Source organism: Lacerta agilis, chromosome 1, assembly GCF_009819535.1.
Source record: "Lacerta agilis isolate rLacAgi1 chromosome 1, rLacAgi1.pri, whole genome shotgun sequence".
Lineage (NCBI taxonomy): Eukaryota > Metazoa > Chordata > Lepidosauria > Squamata > Lacertidae > Lacerta > Lacerta agilis.
The window spans coordinates 103,463,040-103,480,536 of record NC_046312.1 but is presented as its reverse complement, the minus strand read 5'-3'; the positions used below and the strand labels follow the sequence as shown (position 1 = coordinate 103,480,536).

Below are 17,497 nucleotides of genomic sequence, written 5' to 3'. Positions count from 1 at the left end.
CAGTAATCTCTTGACATCAGTTGAAATTGCTCATTGAACTTCAATTAAGAACAGCCTTTACAATTCATATTCCACAATCAGAAAATTAATCTATCCTCATTTTACCCTAAATACATCTCCCAACCCACCCAAAAACATGTGAATTAGTGAACAGATGTGGTGGGGCATTCAAGTGGACATTGTACACTAAAAGAAGCATTGCTTCCAGGAATCCCATACTTTCCATTTATTGCCTTCTCAGAGAAGCCAATTCCTCCTCTAAAATCCAAAGGAATATATGTCCATTTCTAGTCACTGACCCAGGAACACCTAATAGCCTATAATTTGGCCTGTACTTTGGTATTGCTTTCATTTAAATATGTGGAAAATGCACCACATTGTTGTTTAATAATTGTATTTTAATTGAGACCATGACAGTCCAGAGATGGAGAAACAAAGTTTGGGGTGATTGCTATTTCTTTGCTTCAAAGAAATGAAGAGTTTTAAAGAGCAGGGGAAATTGGACACCCCCCTCCCCTTTGAGTTTATTCAAGAGAAAAATCGGTTCTTTCAATTTAATTAAGCTTTGGTTTATCTCTGTGTAGACTGATTTTTTTCCCCACAGCAGAGGCAGCACTTGTCCTATTAATTAGCCTTTGCTCAGAGCAAACATCCATAGTTGTTGAATGTCATTCTATAAACATCACAGCCAAATTACCAGCTATGAAATATGGTAGAGTTGTTTTCTATATATCTTCTCATATTATAGTACTGACTCTTGCTTTCATTGGTGCTAGTTTTGATCAGATTGTTCAAATACTGCCAGTTTTTCTTATTCTGCTTCCTTTGACATCTGCTTCCAATTATTCTTGTGTGTGTGTGTGTGTGTGTGTGTGTGTGTTTAAGAGAAAAGCAAAAAAAAATAAAAAAATCCAATGGACCATCATTGCATTTGTTGCCTTTTCTTGTCTCTCTCATTCACATGCTCATATCTAGCATGTATACCTCCGGGTGTTTTACTGCTATTTACCGGTAAATATTGCTCTTTTCTGGATGTGTGGAGTGAAACTGTTAGATCAAAGATAACCTGCTTCCTTCTTGATGTTTGCAGGGATAAAGCCGTCTGTAATGCCTGCCCCTAAAAAGGATGGAAGAGCAGAATGCTATAGCAAACACTGCCACCCCTAGCAATTCCTCAAGCCAGTTCCCCCCCCCCTTCTGTTTGAGAATGTGGAATGGACACTTAAATTGCTATCTTGCTATGGGCAAATAAAACCGTTATTATTGAAACCAAAATTGCCTTTTCACAGTGATAGAAGCCTTCTCCTTTTCAAATTTCATTTTGTGTTCTTTCAAACCTTAGGTGAAAAGGTACTGGGCTGAAAAGCAGCGCAGGTGGAAGGAACTGGAAGCAAAAGATCTTCTGCGTTTGGCAGAATTCAAGAAATTATTGGCTCAACAAGTCATTAAAGATAAGAAAAGGTAAAGTTATAAACAGAATCCTCATGTGGATTATTGACTCATGGTTGGAGAGCATTTTTTAAAAATCTTGTTTTGTTTTGTTTTTTTCATAAAATTTATACACTGCTGGGTTGTTAAAAACAGCAACCTCAAAGCAATCCTTTTTAGTTTTATTTACTGTTTTTTTCTTTTAAAACTGTTTATTATTTTTGTTTAGCATGGCTCCCCAATATAAACACTTTTAGTTTTAGTCTAATACACGTTTACCTGGGGGTAAGCTCTCCTGAACTCAGTGGGGCTCGGGGCAGTGATGTTAGTAGTTCTTCACTTTTGTACTTTCCCCTTCTTCTGTTGCTATGAACTTGAGACAAGTCAGTGCTAGGTCTTCTCATGATGTAGGGGGGATTCCTGTGAAGTAAACCATCATGCATATTTTCCATGCAATGATTTATATTTTGAGTTGTTTTTCCTACCCTCCTGTGAATGCATTAGAACATTGCTTCATCTGGCCCAGAGGTGGGGAACCTGTGGCTCTCCAGAGGTTGTTGGAGTACAACTCTCATGATCTCTAGGCACTGCATGTGCTAGTTGGGGGAGACTCTCAGGATCCAGTGACATCTGGAGTGGCCACAGGTTCCACACCTCTGTTCTAGTGCCTTTTCTAAGTATGAAAACTGGCAGTAGCTCTCTTCAGAATCATGAGACTTTCCCCCCTCTGCAATAACTATCCTGTAGCTTTTGGCTCACAGCATCCGCATGATTGTAGGCTATGCAGAGATCAGCTTTCAAATTCTGTAAGCTTCCATTCAAAGGAAGGGATACCCTGCAGCTTCCCCGTGGCTCTGATAAGGCGGCCTAGCTCCTTTTCTGAAACCCTTTTTTATTATTTCAATTCTTACAGCAAGCAAGGAACATTAAATGTCTGTATTTGGAAGGCAATGCTGGATAGTAACCCACCTCTTTCCTCTGTTGCATGTTGCTGAGCTGCTTGTTATAGAAATAATTCGCCCTTTCTTTAGACTATGCCTTGTGGTTTTTTCCCTTCATTGCGGCTGTCAATCCATTTGGGGATTGAGAGACTTTTATCTGCAGGTTTTGCCCAAGGCCAATAAAGGGTCAGGCACGCTGCCTAAATGTTTTCTGTAGTGATCATAAAATAAAATAAAATAAAATAAAAACTAAGAACCACAGCGATGACAGCAGTTCATACTTAGATGTTGAATAGGAAAAGATGTCTTCAGTAATCCCTTCAATTGAGTGAAATACTTGCCTAATGATCCAGAATTCAAAGGCTTCAGGCTGTGATCAGTGTCTGAGAATTAATGTCATTGATTAATATAAATGTTTTAAATCGCTGTAATTTAAGCAGGTTACAACAAGGAGGCATTTATGGGTTGTGAATGGTGTTGACGCCTGCAATCCTCTACCCACCTATGTGGTGACTGAATTCGTTTCTACTTCTGAGTAGATATGCATAAGCAGGCACTCTTAGGTTTGCTGCTTCCCTTTCCTCACACACCCAAGGCAGCTAGTCTACATTAATTTTCATTGGTGTCCACCACACCTGAGTGTTGCAACATCCAGCTCCCCCTGGCTGCCTGCGAACCATCACCTTCTAGCTGCCCTTCAAGATTTTAAAAGGAAGTTGCAGGATATGAAGCAGCATAACCTCCTCAAAATTTTGCAGGCACAGACAGTATTGAAAGCGGGATTGTGTATGACCGCCCTGACAGCATCATGAGCACAAATAATCATGATTTCACAATATAAATGATGTTGGGAAGGGCCTGTTTTATACATTATTGTAATGCCAATTTGCCCTTTCATACCTATTTAAAAATATTTTTTCTTGAAGTATCTACCTCTCTCTCTCACTCTCTCTCGTCTTTTCATTCCTTTTATTTGTTTCTCTCTCCCTCTCTTTTCTTTTTTTTTTAAAGTGTGACAGATTTGATTCACTTTCCCCTCAGCAATTCACCTGCAGAATTCACCTGCAGTTCTTCCAAGCTCCAAATTTGAAGTATGTTGAATCTTCAGGGCAACTTATCTTCATTGATCTGCCTTTGAGCTCCATTCATTATATAACCTTTACTCTGAGGCATCAGTTCTGCTTAAAGTATTCACTTGTCAAAGCATTTCCCTCCTGACATGGAAAGCACACATTTCCATGATCTGTGGATTTGGTTCATATTCATGTTTTAAGTGTCAGATGAGAGATGGATGTGAATTCAGCACTTGGTACCTACAATCCCCATATAAACTCTTCATGGGCACCATAGATTAACAAATTCTGTGAATTTAACCCAGAACTATGCTTTTGTCAGGTTTCTGGGGGAATGTGCAGTATCCACACAGCTTCAAAATGAAACCTGGCCGTGAAGATATAATGAGATCCTTTGTAGGAGATTTTCTACAGAATTTTGAGAAGCTAATTATTTGGGAAATGTAAAAGAAATACAGGCCATATTGAAAATAAGCTCCTCTCCCACCCAACCCTGCAAATTTCATTTTAAAAGTACATGTATGGAAGTATAAGCCAAGAGCCAACTCCCCGTTTTGGAACTCCATCTCATAAGTTAGGAAATGGAATGTAAGATTCAGTTGAAAGGATTTGCTCTCTGTCCACCCATAAGCCAAAGCAAGGCTATGTCAGCATTATCTCTGGGCTAAGGTCTAGGCTGTGATCCTATGCATACTTATCTGGGAGTAAATCCCATTGAACTCACTCGTAAGATTGTTAATGTTGCTTAAGACTAAGTCCTGCCTGCAGTTAATAACATTAATGATACAAATAAGTAATGAGGAATCCATTGGATAAAGAAAATCCCATGTTCTTCAGGTCTGGCAGGATACCATTTGGAGCAGCTGAGTCCTTGTTATCCCAGCTTATTAGCACTGGGTGGGAAGGGTCCAGGACAGGGTTATGTTGTTAATTGTGGGACCCATGCCATCACACTAACTCTCCCCATATACACTATACCATTTCCTGTTTCAAGCCTTTCATTTTTAGAGAAGGCTATCGAGCAGGACTTCCAGCTTCATACTCTCCAGATCAGTTTTCTAGAGGCTTTCCTATCTGAATTTTTATCTGACCATGAAACCGAGACTGCACCGATTGCCTTGAGGAATGATCTTCACCTTTAGATTCATAGGAACAACGATGGCCTGCTGATGCTGATGAAGTGTTGGCAACTCAGCTGCAAGACCTGGCAAGCATTAATAAGACTGCTCTTATGGAGTGCTGCAAGTCCAGTCTTGCCTTCTGCCTGAAGCTGCCAGAATAGGCAATATTGTGCAGAGGTTTGTCTTTTGGAGGAATTGATGTGCTAGTGACAGCCACTTCTGCTTCCTTATTTCATACGGCTCTAGCTTGCAGCTTCTGGCCATAGTGGGGAACCAAATGCAGATAAGTGACTGAAGTTACACCCTCGCAGGATGGAGGGTACTGCTGGTTGTTTGATCTTGTAACAATCACTCCATCTGGCTACAGAAAAAGGAAATATGTGGGACTGTAGGTCCTCTCCATCAGCTCTCCTGAAAGACCATCAACTTGGGACTACTCCTCTCCTTGAATTCTTTCGATTCCAGCTGTTTGTAACATAACAAATAGTGCCTACGTTTGGGGGTTTGTTTGTTTTTTTACTTCCCTCCCTCCCACCTTCCAATCCTCTTTCCTTTTCTTTTTAGATTATAAACCTGAGGACAGGAACTGTCTTATCAGTGTCAGCTATAAGCTTTATTGGAAGCCTTTTTTTTTTTTTGCTGTACAGCAAAATAAAAGTAAATCAGTGGTGATGGGTAGAAATAATAACAGATGGTGTTCAACCACGGCTAGTTTTTCCATGTTTTCAACCTTAAAGTGTTTCTTGATCAGTAAATTTGATTGTAGCAAATTTTCATATTTTGAGAACTGGCTCTCACCCATTCTATTCAGTCTGGGCCAAGCATCTATTAGTCATATAGTCATATATCTTTTTCAGTAAATAAGAGCATATATAACAGCACAGCATTGAATTCCACTCTTAATTTCCACAGCAGCTTTTGGGCAGGTTGAACTTCCCTTGCCATTTCCCCTCCTAAGCAGTGGGGAAGCTCTCATTGTTTGTTACCCTCTTGATACCCTGCACAACAAGTGAGTCAGGACCCTGCCTCTCTTCAAGCCCTCTGTGTGTGCGCCATGGACTTTGAGGAAGGGCCATAGCTTTGTCATAGAGACTGTGTTTTGCATGCAGAAGATCACAGGATCAATCCCTGGTTGATCTTGAGATTGGGGGAGGGGGGAGAGACTCCTGCCTGAAACTTTGGAGAACCTCTTCCCGTTAGTATCGGCAGTGGTGAGCTAGATAAACTCATGACGTTTGCCCAGAGACACTTCCATTGTGAAATGTTTCCTCAGCTGGATAATATGCAAAGAGAACATCTCACTAGTGCCTCAGTGGTTCCATGCTGTCTTCTAGACACAATTCCAGGTGCCAGTTTTGACCCATAAAACCTATACCAGTGTGAGTGTGATGTAGGCTAAAGTTTCTTTCTTTGTTCCATCATGGACTTTGAAGTTGCCCATGAGTGCTTGAACTGTATTAAGCATGCACCAATTTGAGTAGTCATCTCAAAGGCTGCCCACAATTGTGAGAATAATTTCTCCCCTATGGGGCCTCCCAAAGTCTTACCCCAAATACCTGTAAGAATACCCTGTTTGGGCTGGAATTTAATAGTCAGGTTTAAGAAAGTGAGATGTAACTTTTATTTTCCATAACTAAATGTTCAGTTGTGTCTAAGGTGCGCAATAAGTTACTGTGACTCAGGACCAGTAGAAAACACAATGATTTAAAGTGATTATTCCATTGTTATGCAACCCTAGTCGGCTGGCTGGCTGTAAATCAGATAGGGAACGAGTAGCTGCCTGATCTCACTGAGTCTGAGTGTTTGTGTTTGTGAGAAATGATAAATTCACAAATCAAGTTACAAGGTTTAAATCAGTGCTTTGGATATATCTCAGTTGTGATCTTCTTTTTCTCTATGACAGGAGCACAAACAGTTCTGTAATCTTTAATTTACCAAATCAATTATGTTAAAAATTCAATCCATAATATTTTAAAATATTTATTGTGCTATGCATGGCAACAGCCTATCATGCAAGATATGTTGTTGGGAAGATCAATAATCGGATTTCCCAGTGATTTTGTTTTTACTTAAGCAGTGGTAGGATGGGGTGGAGAAGATACTATTAGTTCTGCAAGGGAATTATTTCCCTGAGAAGGATGGACAAAATCTGTGGGTATGTATGATTTAGATGAAGAAATACATATGAGAAGCAGTTAAAGACTTTCCACAGCTCTGCTCCTCCTATCATATTTTGAGCCCCCTGTTGCTGCTTTTATGGGTTTAATAAATATATATATTAGTTCTAAGAAGTGTTATAAAATTGGATAAAGGATGTTGCTACGGCCTAGGTAACCTTTTCCTAATAAAGAAGTAATGAGCCAATGGCAAATAGGTGTTCAAACTGAAAAGTACCCAAATATACAGAATAAAACTGCATTTAAAAAAAATCCCTAATGGTAAGTGCTTGTTGCACTAGTAGGTTTTTCTAATCTCATCCGCTGTTGAATCAAGTTCTGTGGCTTGTTCACAAATTAGAGTGGCCTCCACGCAAAGTGGGCTTGTGTCAACCTATCCTTGCATTCATAATGTTACCTGATGGCACAGAGGAAGGGGTTACTGTTGATTCTGTAAGTAGGGTGGCTATGATAATCTGGGATAGTGGTATCCACTTAGGAAGCATAACATTTCTGTGCTGGAACAAAATAGGAAATTCTTTCCAGTAGCACCTTAGAGACCAACTGAGTTTGTTCTTGGTATGAGCTTTCGTGTGCATGCACACTTCTTCAGATACACATCTGTGTGTATCTGAAGAAGTGTGCATGCACACGAAAGCTCATACCAAGAACAAACTCAGTTGGTCTCTAAGGTGCTACTGGAAAGAATTTCCTATTTTGTTTCGACTATGGCAGACCAACACGGCTACCCACCCATTTCTGTGCTGGTAAATGGTAGTGTAGTATGCAGTATATGCACATGTGTGAATAACGTACTGGGTCTGTTTGTAATGACCCTGACACAGAATCATTCCTGTAGAGTAAAGGCTTAATTGATTTGGAGTATGAAGTATGGGTTAATTGCTAGCCAAGCAAGGTTGTAGATGCTAAGTATCTGATGTTGCTTTAGGAAGCTGAATAGGGCTAAATGCCCTGTTCCTTGTGTCTGGGGAGTGCTCTCTGGGCAAAGAAAATCAAAGCCTCTTTCATTGCTGCAGCTTATAGTATCACATCAAGCGCCAGCCTTTTGATGTATGCACTTGCCAAACATTCTTAACAAATTGAAGAGTATAGGAAAGTGTTAGAAGCTATAAAGCCATAAATAGGCACTATTGACTACAGTTCTAAGTAATCCCATGTATTGCTTTGGGGAGATTGCAGACGTATTTAATAGGTTATTTTTCAAAATCTAGTTTTGAATCGTAATAGGAGCAGAGGCTGAACTTAGCAGCAGCTGGTAAGGTGGTATGCAAGGGCAGGAAGAAGTCACCACTGCTATTGAGCAGTGGTGGAATGGATTTCATATATGTAGTAGATATGAGGCAGCAGTGGAAGCTGACATCATTGCTCATGCTGGGCACTCTTACCCAGTTTGGCAGCATATGTGGTGCAAATTCTAGCAGCTGCTCACAATGCTGGCTGGCACCCATTGGGACTGGTGGAGTGAAAGGCAAGGAGGTCAACAGTAGGTGGAGCTAGAGTCATTGGCAGGTAGGGCTAACTAATGTTACTTTTGTCCCTAACCTCCTCCCTGCTGATTTCTACAAGGGCTGGTAAAAAGCAAGAAGGTGAGTTTGGAGAAATCAAGACTGAGGTTGATAGAGAGGTGTTTATCTTGCTCTAATGGACTAGACTTGTCTGCTTCCACATAGTTTCTGCTCAGTGATGGCAGACTCTTCTTGCTTCTGCCCACTTTTTGGCTCTGCCCCAGCCCACTGCTGGTTTCAGCACTACCTATTACCAGCATGCATTTCTGTATTTCTGTTGAGGAAATACAGCCCTCAACAGAAAAGGTTACCCAACCAGCGGTAATCGATTGAGATACATTAATGCAAAACTGGAGTCTTAATCATTTGATCCAAATTCTCGAACATCCCACAGAAGCAGAATGATCAGCAATGGAAAAGCTTTCTTGAATCTCTCATTTTCTCTTTGACTGATATCAGAGTTTCCCTTTTGCTCTGTACCTCTGTGGATATTTATTTGAGTCAAAATAGGGAAGAGCTTTCTTGGTGAAATATTGTACATATTATAAACATGCCCATAATGATTTTTTAAAGCTCTTACAATAAACATGGTCACAAAATTTTCTGTTAAATATGTATGAGACACATTCTGTAAGCCATTTTAATGAAATTATGCTTATCGGAAATTACATGAATGTGTATTCACAGTGCTTCAAAAGGTGGCAATACTGAAACCAGTAAACTAAGCTCATTATTCAACTTGGTGTTTTTTGTTTTTTAACTTAGTTTTTTAACTTAGTTAAAACTGGCATGGGGGGGGGAGGAAAGGTCTAATTATGCTTCACTCTCACACTAGGAGATTTCTTTGAAGCAGAAGAACAACATTATTTCAGGGTATAAGAAAACCTCTGTAGACCATATGAAAAAGTGTGCTAAGCAATGCCATTATGATGTTCCTCCAGGTGTATAAGGCAACACAACTGACATGTTTGCAGTCCTCAGATTGCCGTTGTGTCTTGTCTCCCTAGAAGAATTTTCATATATTCATCTAATTTCCCTCCCACTTTCTGGTAACTTCATTATATTAACACAAGGCTTTGCTGCTCACTAGTCAGCCCCCCACCCCCTTAAATGTAGATGCTGTTGGAGTGAGCCAGAGCCAAAGTAGATGTGATGCTAATTGTATGAATCATGAGAGTGGGAATACTTACTCTTTTCCTGCTATGGTTTTAACAAAACTCACCTTCCCAAAGCTATGAAGCACCAATGACAACTTCCTTTTAAATGCAAATAGCAGCTTCCCCAGTTGGGGGGGGCATTTGTTTGGGACCATTACGCAACCATGAACTTCTGGTAACTTTTGTCACACAATCCTGTACTTCTGGTGGCACAGAAATGCTCTCCCATTTCATCAGATTACAACTTGGTCCACATTATTGCTATGAGCCAGCCCTTAGTCTATGATAGGTGTCCAAATATTGCCTCCATGTATCTGAAAAGCAATCATCTGTACACAGTCAGTTTCTTGCTTTTGTAATGATCTACAGATGTCAAGAGTTAAATCTTAAAAAAAATAAAAATCCTTCTGACATTACTTCCATCAGTCTCAAGATTTATTTCCAAACAGGACATTGCTAACAAAGTAGATTAGAACAGAAAACAATAAGAATGGCTATTAAGAATGTGAAAAATATTGAGAAGATGCAGCTGTCATTCTTCCAGCTCTTCTGCAAATATTTAGTGAATTTAGTACAGCGATGTGAGGTCAATTAATACTAAACACTCCAAAAACTAAGAACTATATCTGTGATTGTTGAAAGCTGCCTGAATAGGATAATCAGCTATTTATTTTGACATTCACACAATTTATCTGGGATTGTCAGCATCCATATGTGATTTTGAACCTTTTACCAAATTTAGAACATTCATTCTACACACCCAAATCTAAGAAAAGTATTGATTCGATTGTTGCTTCTGAATAAGATGTTAATTGTTCCTAATTAAGGATCTGGAAGGATCCGTCAACCTTGATTCTTCCAATTTCTCATTTTTTAAATCCTCTCCATTTCTGGAACAATTTTTTAAAAATTGTCATAGAAATTCATCAGCACTTTAGTATGAAATTCTCCTAATACACATGTTTTTGTTTTCAGTTTTGACTAATGCACAATTTTTTGCAAGCAATTGCCCCTTGTGAAAATGCTTTAGTTGGAGAACTACATCGCAAAATTCAAGTAAATTAATTTTGAAGGATGTCTGTCTTATATTTTGCTTCTCATATTGTTTCGAAAAGTGCCGATTTGATATGTTCTCCTTTAAATGTGAACTGAATCGAATTTCTCCCTCCCCCACCCCTATATAAAACTATTAAATAGTATTCGAAGACAGAGCATTGACTTCATGTTTTCCTGTTCAAAGAGTTCAGTTTAGACAAAAGCTTTTGGAAAAGCGCTTGATGGAGAAAAGAGAAGCAATACTCAAAGAAGCCCATGAGGAAGAAGAAAGGAAGAGACGTCTTGATGCTCTCAGGCAACAGGTATCTTTTTAATTGTATAACCTGAGTCTTTTTATGTGCAATTTGAGATAGCAGTCTCTCAAGACATGAAAAATCTTTTTAGCTTTGTTTCATCACTTGCTGTTTGGTTTGTATCTGTGCATGATCATTGCTAGATTAATGCTTGCAGCAGAAGCTGTTAACAGTGCAATCTAAAAATATTGGGGTAGAATTCAGCATTGCACCATTACAGACATTGCATCTGTGCAAGCAGAACAGCTTGCCAGATAGAATGATACCCCTTCCCCTCACCCCATGTACTGTTCTGGGGGTTCCCACAGGTCATTCAGCCAGCCAGCTGAGGTTTGCTAGGTGAATTCCACCCATGGTGTGCCCCCCGCCACGTGTATGGGTCTAATAGGCTTTTCTAGAAGATACACCACACACTGTGATCACCCCACATTTTCAGTTTCGTTTTGTTAATATGAGAAAGAGCAGCAGTAGATAACTATCTACTCATAAAGTGGAAAGTACCGTACTTTTCCGTTTAGAAGACTAGGTTTGTTAGTTTTTTACTAAAAAATAATGTTAAAAAGGGGGGTAGTCTTACACACGGGGGCAATCTCCCCCCCCCCCATTTTCTTAATTTTGAGCCTTATACATGGGGGAGTGTTATACATGAAAAAATATGTTAACTTGATAAATGGACAGGGAATGTTTTGCACAATGTTCTTCTACCTTCAACCAATCCACATTATCTCTGTATCTATGCCTTTAAGTGCCAGGAATTTTTATACAAATTGCCAGTGAAGGGGCCCTTATATGGATTGGGAGCCTTGAATGGGTTGGTAGAGGGCGTTAATCATCCCGCCCCCCGGGTCTGAATTTGAATTGGGGTTGGGCATATGGGCACATAGTGGAGAGACGCCATGTCTGAGAATATAGCAGGTGTCTGCCTGATCATCCAGCCATCCATCTATCTCATCAAATGGATCGAGTCTTACAGTGTTGAAAGTGGGAAAAAGGAATGAAGGCTGATAGGTAATTTTAAAATGTGCATAAACTTTCAGCAGCACAGATTGGTCCAATGAAAGGGGTCAGCTTCCTATATTCTTGTATTATGTCATTTTTAAGGGAACCATTTGTATGGGTGGGGAATAATTTTGTGATTTCCTATTAACTTCCGCATCTTCCCCTCCCCTCACCTAAAATGGAAGTTTGACACCATGGATTTTATACATCCTTCGGATACTAAACTGCTGTACGAGCTCTCAGCTGTCACCACCATGATTCAGACATGATCCCCATGATTTCCTTTGGTATGGTTTTCAACCTAGAGCATTTGTAGGTGCAGGTGCTACTCTGCAAATGCTGAGACTGCAAACCAGAATGAGTCTCCACCCCAACAGTTTGAAAGCTTGTTGTAGTCACTACTGACTGCTTGAATGGTGTGTGGAGATGCAAATGGCATTAAAACACACAATTAATAGTTTTGGTTAGTTCTTGAATTTAATATTTTGGGTTGGCAGCATTTATAGTTTCTGAAAAAGGAAGATAACTGGTAGAATGCTTAACTTCTGTGCAAGAAACATATTCTTTCATTCTTCCAGTAAACCCAGTTACTTGAACTGTGTCAGAATTAAATGCCTGAGAGCACAATTCTGTGAATGTTTACTTAGAAGTAAGTTCCATTGTTGTCAATGGAACTTACTCTCAAGGAGGCGTGCATTGAAATGAAGCCGAAATAATGTTGCTGATTGGAAACGGCCTCTACTCACAAGTAGAACCCTGGCAGAGAACATGCCCAAATGGCATGTTCCCTTCTTCCTGGACGATTGTTCAGGAGCTTCTCTGCTTCCTTGGTCCCCGACATCTCAGTGATTGATGTGGGAGGACATCAATACACTTAGGCATCCGCAGAGGTTTGCACAGTTGCGTAACAGACCACAGCAACTCAGCATGTTGGCTAATCTACTTTATTACATATAATACACAGACGGAGCTCTTCAACATGGCTCCCTCTTTCTCTAGCATCAGGCAGCAAAGAGAAAGAACAAAGGACAATAGTCCCACTTAAGGGAACACAGTAAAATAAAACATCCTGTCTTCCGTCACTTCCGACTTCCCACTCTGGAATGAAAACACATACCCAGTCATTTGATAAACAATAAACCCATGACTGCACACAGGGGAATGAATCTTCCAACAAGGAGACTGCTTAGGAATAGACGGAGGTTGCCTGCCACTTCACTTGTGAGTGTGTGAACCAAGCGAGAAGATGCAGGAAAATGTGCTACAATTTCTGTGTTGAACATAACATACAGCTGGGGATACAGAGAGCCTAGATAAGGGCTTTGTCCAGCATACCTGTTTATATGACTGTGGACCAGATGGTTAAGGAGGCTGATCTCAACAAGCATAAATCAGTAACAAAACTATTATAAATCCCGCTTGTATATGTGAACTAATGGGTACTTACACCTGGGAAAGTGTTGGTTGCTTAAATTACTTTGAGCTGAATGGGCCAGGCTCATTGACTGCTGTTTTGACCACAAATGTTTTTGTAAATAAGCCAGACAAAAGCCTCCTCCCTGTAATATTTCAAAAGCTGGATGGAGAATTTAAGATTCATTCCAGCCACTTGAGTGTATAACAGCATGCAGTGCCTAGTTTCTTCTTTCCTGACCTAATATGACTGCATTCTTTTTGCATTTGTCAGGAGTATTTTCCTGATCTTTTTTCAAACAAGAAGTTAAAGTATTGCTCGTTTGGGTTTTTTCCAGTCTTTTTATGAATCTGCTGGAGTGTAAATGTGTTTCTTAGTGTTATTCCTTTCAGATCATGACTCAATTTCTATTTTCAGCTGGAGTCACCACATTGTCCCAGGTCTGCAATATGTCTTGTGCAGGGCAGGGTGGGAAATCAATGGGCTTTGGCTTGAAATTGCCTTTCACTTTTAAAATATTACACTATTTCTTAGTTTTGGAAGGTGTTTATTCATCAGGCCCTAGCCCACTCGTAGGGGGAAACTAACCAAGTGCTCGAGTTGCTGCAAAATGTTAATTTGCCAAAAGCATTGGTGTGGTTTTGACCCCCCCCCCCTGAGGTTTCCAAATAGATAACTGCTTAGCCTCCATTCTGACCATGTTATTAAAATTTTGCATGGCACATCTGAACTATGCTTGGGCAGGGAATATATGCAGGCACAGCAGCAACTATGCCTGCTGCAGGTGCAGCAGTACTAGGAAGAACCTTGGGTTCTAGGGCCAGATCAGAGGGGCAGGGGGAGGGTCTTCTTGTGCCACTGCTAGATCAGTTACACTGGTTAATAAGCTAGTGGTCCAACAGAACCATTTGTCCAACAGTGTATCCTTTCCCTTGTTTTTAAAATTACCATATTTTTCGGTGTATAAGACTAGGGTTTCCCCTCCCCCCAAAAAAAAATATAGGTTTAAAATTGGGGCTCGTCTTATACACGGGTAGTGCTGAGGAGTGTTTTCTTAATTTGGAGTCCCCCCAAATATCTTATACATGGGGGCATCTTATAGACGGGAAAATGTGGTAATTTGCAGTATCTTATTGCAGGTGATATTTACAAACATAACTACAGTATATCTCATGAAAACATAACAAATTGCTTCAAGCTTGACTGCATCGCTTAGATAAAAAGAAACAACCACCTCAGACAATTTTAAATGAATTCTTTTCCTGCTAAACATCCTTTCACAAGACACTACTTCAATAAGAACCCACATTTTAAACCTGCAGTTATTATTCTCACCGGTTAATTGACTTGTGGTTTTCATCATAACTGAATTGTGCCTTTGCTGTTCCTGTCCCCTTGCAATTGGCAGGCTTTACAGTATTGATCTATGTTTTGGTCCCCATGATGCCATCCTCTTATCTGTGACTTCAAACTGATACAAACAGGATCTGTTTCCAGAAGAAAAAGCCACATCCAAGCTGCTCCCTGGCTTGCTCCTCAGTATTTTTTCTTGCATTAGTCACTTGATTAGATATGTCAGCAACCGTGCTCTACTTCAGATTGATTTATACTCAGGGCTCTTGCTGGGTTTCCCCCACAAAAAAACACCATTAGCCTATGTCTACATATACTGAATGACAACACATTCTGCAGCCTAAAAAAACTGTCTCAGCAACTTGGTGCATAGTGCATCACAAGGAAAGAGGCAGAGCTGGTGTTTTGAGGCTGGCAAATCCAGGGTCAGTTTGCATGTTGAAATTATATGATGGTAGTCTCCACACAGCAGCTATAAAAGACCCCTCTCAAGTGGTGTGATTTTGTAAAAGGTTATTTTTCAGGTTCCAGAGGCATATAAAAGATCCACAACTCATCTTTTAAATTACTCTATATTCAGTGTAGCTCCTTTCAGATGTGGCATTATTGCAGGAGTGTTTGGGATACAATGCGAAGGGAACAAGTTGTTTTTAAACTAACAAACAATAATTTGTTGAAGACTTGTGCTGCAGAAGTGAGTTTGTATGGCAGCACTGAGCGAGAATCATGCAAGCCTTCTGGTACTTTTATTTCAGGTGCCTATCTACCGTTTAATATTCGGAATTTCTTTAGTTCTGTGTCCAAGGACCATCAAAAAACATAAATGTGGAAGGAAGGGAAGCTGTGATCTTAAGGTTGGGTCGCAGAAAATACTTGCACTGCTGACGATTTCCACATCTCTCTTAGGTTGCTGTTGTTGCAGAGTTTGACCCTGCAAGAATGATGGCCGACACAGTGGCATCTAAAGCTCGGATGGGCATTGGAACAGAAGAAGAATTTGTTCTGCTAAAGCCTCTGTTTGAGTTGCATACATTCACTAATGACCAGGTAGTTGCTCTTCCTGCCTGATGTGTGTGTGCACATCCACACCAAAAGCAAAAATGTTAAATGCAGGGAGTAATTATGCTTTGTGTGGGAAACCACTGGAGGTGGGAGATAATAGGTATCTGAAACATAAAGAAACCCCTTCTCCCCCATTTTTAGGAGTCTTCATTGGGTTAGAGGGTAGAGTGTCAACCCATTTGCATGAGGCCAGTTTTGCTCAGCCCCAGAGCTGCGTTTATGCTGTGCTTGGAGTCTCGAGTTTGTTTAAGGATGTCTGAACACCCAAATTCAAACCAAGGAGGCACTTCTCTATGTACTACCTTTCTCTACTGCAGCTCTTGCTGACTTTTTGCCCTGTTTTCAGTTCCTTCTGACCACCATTGTTGCCTGCCTGCTGCAATATTTTTAGTCTGCAGCAGCCATCTTGGAAGATGTACATTTGTCTGCATAAGCACTTTACAACTTTGTAATAAGATACTGGAAGGCAGATTTGGGATTTAACTTCCCTGAATTCGCACCTACAGTTGCATGCATGTTACCATGCACTGTATTCAGGACCTCTGTGTTCAATACCTGTTCAATAGGTGCATGCCCTACTCCCCAGAAGTATCTAGGCATATTTGTCATATGGAGATTCTACTGTATATGTTTCTGTAATCCAAAACTATCCATACACATCTGGCTAATACCAGATTGGCTAGTATATTATATGTTGCCTTTTTAATAAATGGCATTGCAATCAAAGCTGCTCCTTTCAAGATGACTCGCTCAAAATCTGTACCTACAGATTCATATATACAAACATCCTCTTTCCCCTCTTTTTTAACAGATCATTTCCGACACCCGGGTTCGTGTGGAGCTAGCTCTCCGAGAAGCTGGACTACATAAAACACTTTATGCTCAGGAGCTTTTGCCTAAAATACCTCCGCCCAAACTTCCAAGGAAAGACATGGAGTCTGTAGTCTTTAAAATGTACAAATAGGCACTAATCAGAGATTCAGAATCTTTTGGAATAGTCTATTAAGAATTCTTGAATAAACTTTTTTAATTCAGGAAATAACTTGGATACTAAGTTGTGAAGGGTTCTGTTATTGTGGCTGAGTCATGTTGGTGAAACTTTATTGCCAAGAAGTGCTCATTAGACCGTTTTAACACTCCCCCACAATCTTGAGCACTGCTCTGTTAAGAGCACATTCTTGGCAACACAGTTTACTGAAGCTTCAAGTCGAATAATTTCAGGTGAAATCACTCTTTTAGATGAAAACCTGCAAAGGAAAACTGCTGGAGACACACATCCATGTAGGAATGCACCAAATTATTTGCAGTGAGCTAGAAAGTAGAGTCAGGGTAGCCAATGTTGAGCCTGCCGCATGATAATGGACCACATGTCAGTCAGGGACAGTGGAAGTGAAAGTCCAATGATATCTGAAGAGTAGCACATTAGCTACTCCTGGAGTAGAGTGTTGGACTTGAACCAGAAAAGTCTGGGTTATACATCTGTATGCAGCCTTTGACTTCTCCCCCATATGCCTCCTTCTATCACTGAAGTAACTTTCCAGCCAATAGGAATCTATGGAGATGCAAATGCCATGTCCTTTTTCGTCTTGCATTTAGAACATTCCGCAATACAGGGACAGCAAAATGTATTTAGGTCTTTAGTGGGGCATATTTCCTCCAGATTGAGTTTGCTTGCTTATTAAACCTTGCACATAAAATCTAAAATGGTTTGCAGCACCCACTCAGTAGTATCCCACATCACTTTCACTGCATGTTGCATTACTTGATTTTGTTTTTTTTTTCAAAAGGAGAGAGACTGTTCTAGTTTTATTAATATGCACTATTCTTGCTTGATTATTATTATAAATGGAAATATAAGCTTATCCTCCACTTGTGGCAGACAATTTGATTCATCATGTTTACTGCAAACCAATCATCC

At 40.1% G+C, this 17,497-nt stretch overlaps 1 protein-coding gene across 3 annotated transcripts in view; it reads left to right on the top strand.

Annotated features, from left to right (window-relative positions):
• The window catches only part of CCDC148 (coiled-coil domain containing 148), a 101,991-nt gene extending 85,370 nt beyond the window's left edge, over positions 1-16,621 (top strand). For all 3 annotated transcript variants that reach the window (XM_033165389.1, XM_033165380.1, XM_033165399.1), the window contains exons 12-15: positions 1,343-1,461; positions 10,643-10,760; positions 15,424-15,564; positions 16,391-16,621. In XM_033165389.1, the coding sequence (XP_033021280.1) occupies positions 1,343-1,461; positions 10,643-10,760; positions 15,424-15,564; positions 16,391-16,543 (531 nt within the window). In that variant the 3' untranslated portion in view covers positions 16,544-16,621. The remainder of the gene's footprint in view (positions 1-1,342; positions 1,462-10,642; positions 10,761-15,423; positions 15,565-16,390) is intronic.
• Positions 16,622-17,497: the final 876 nt, after the last annotated feature.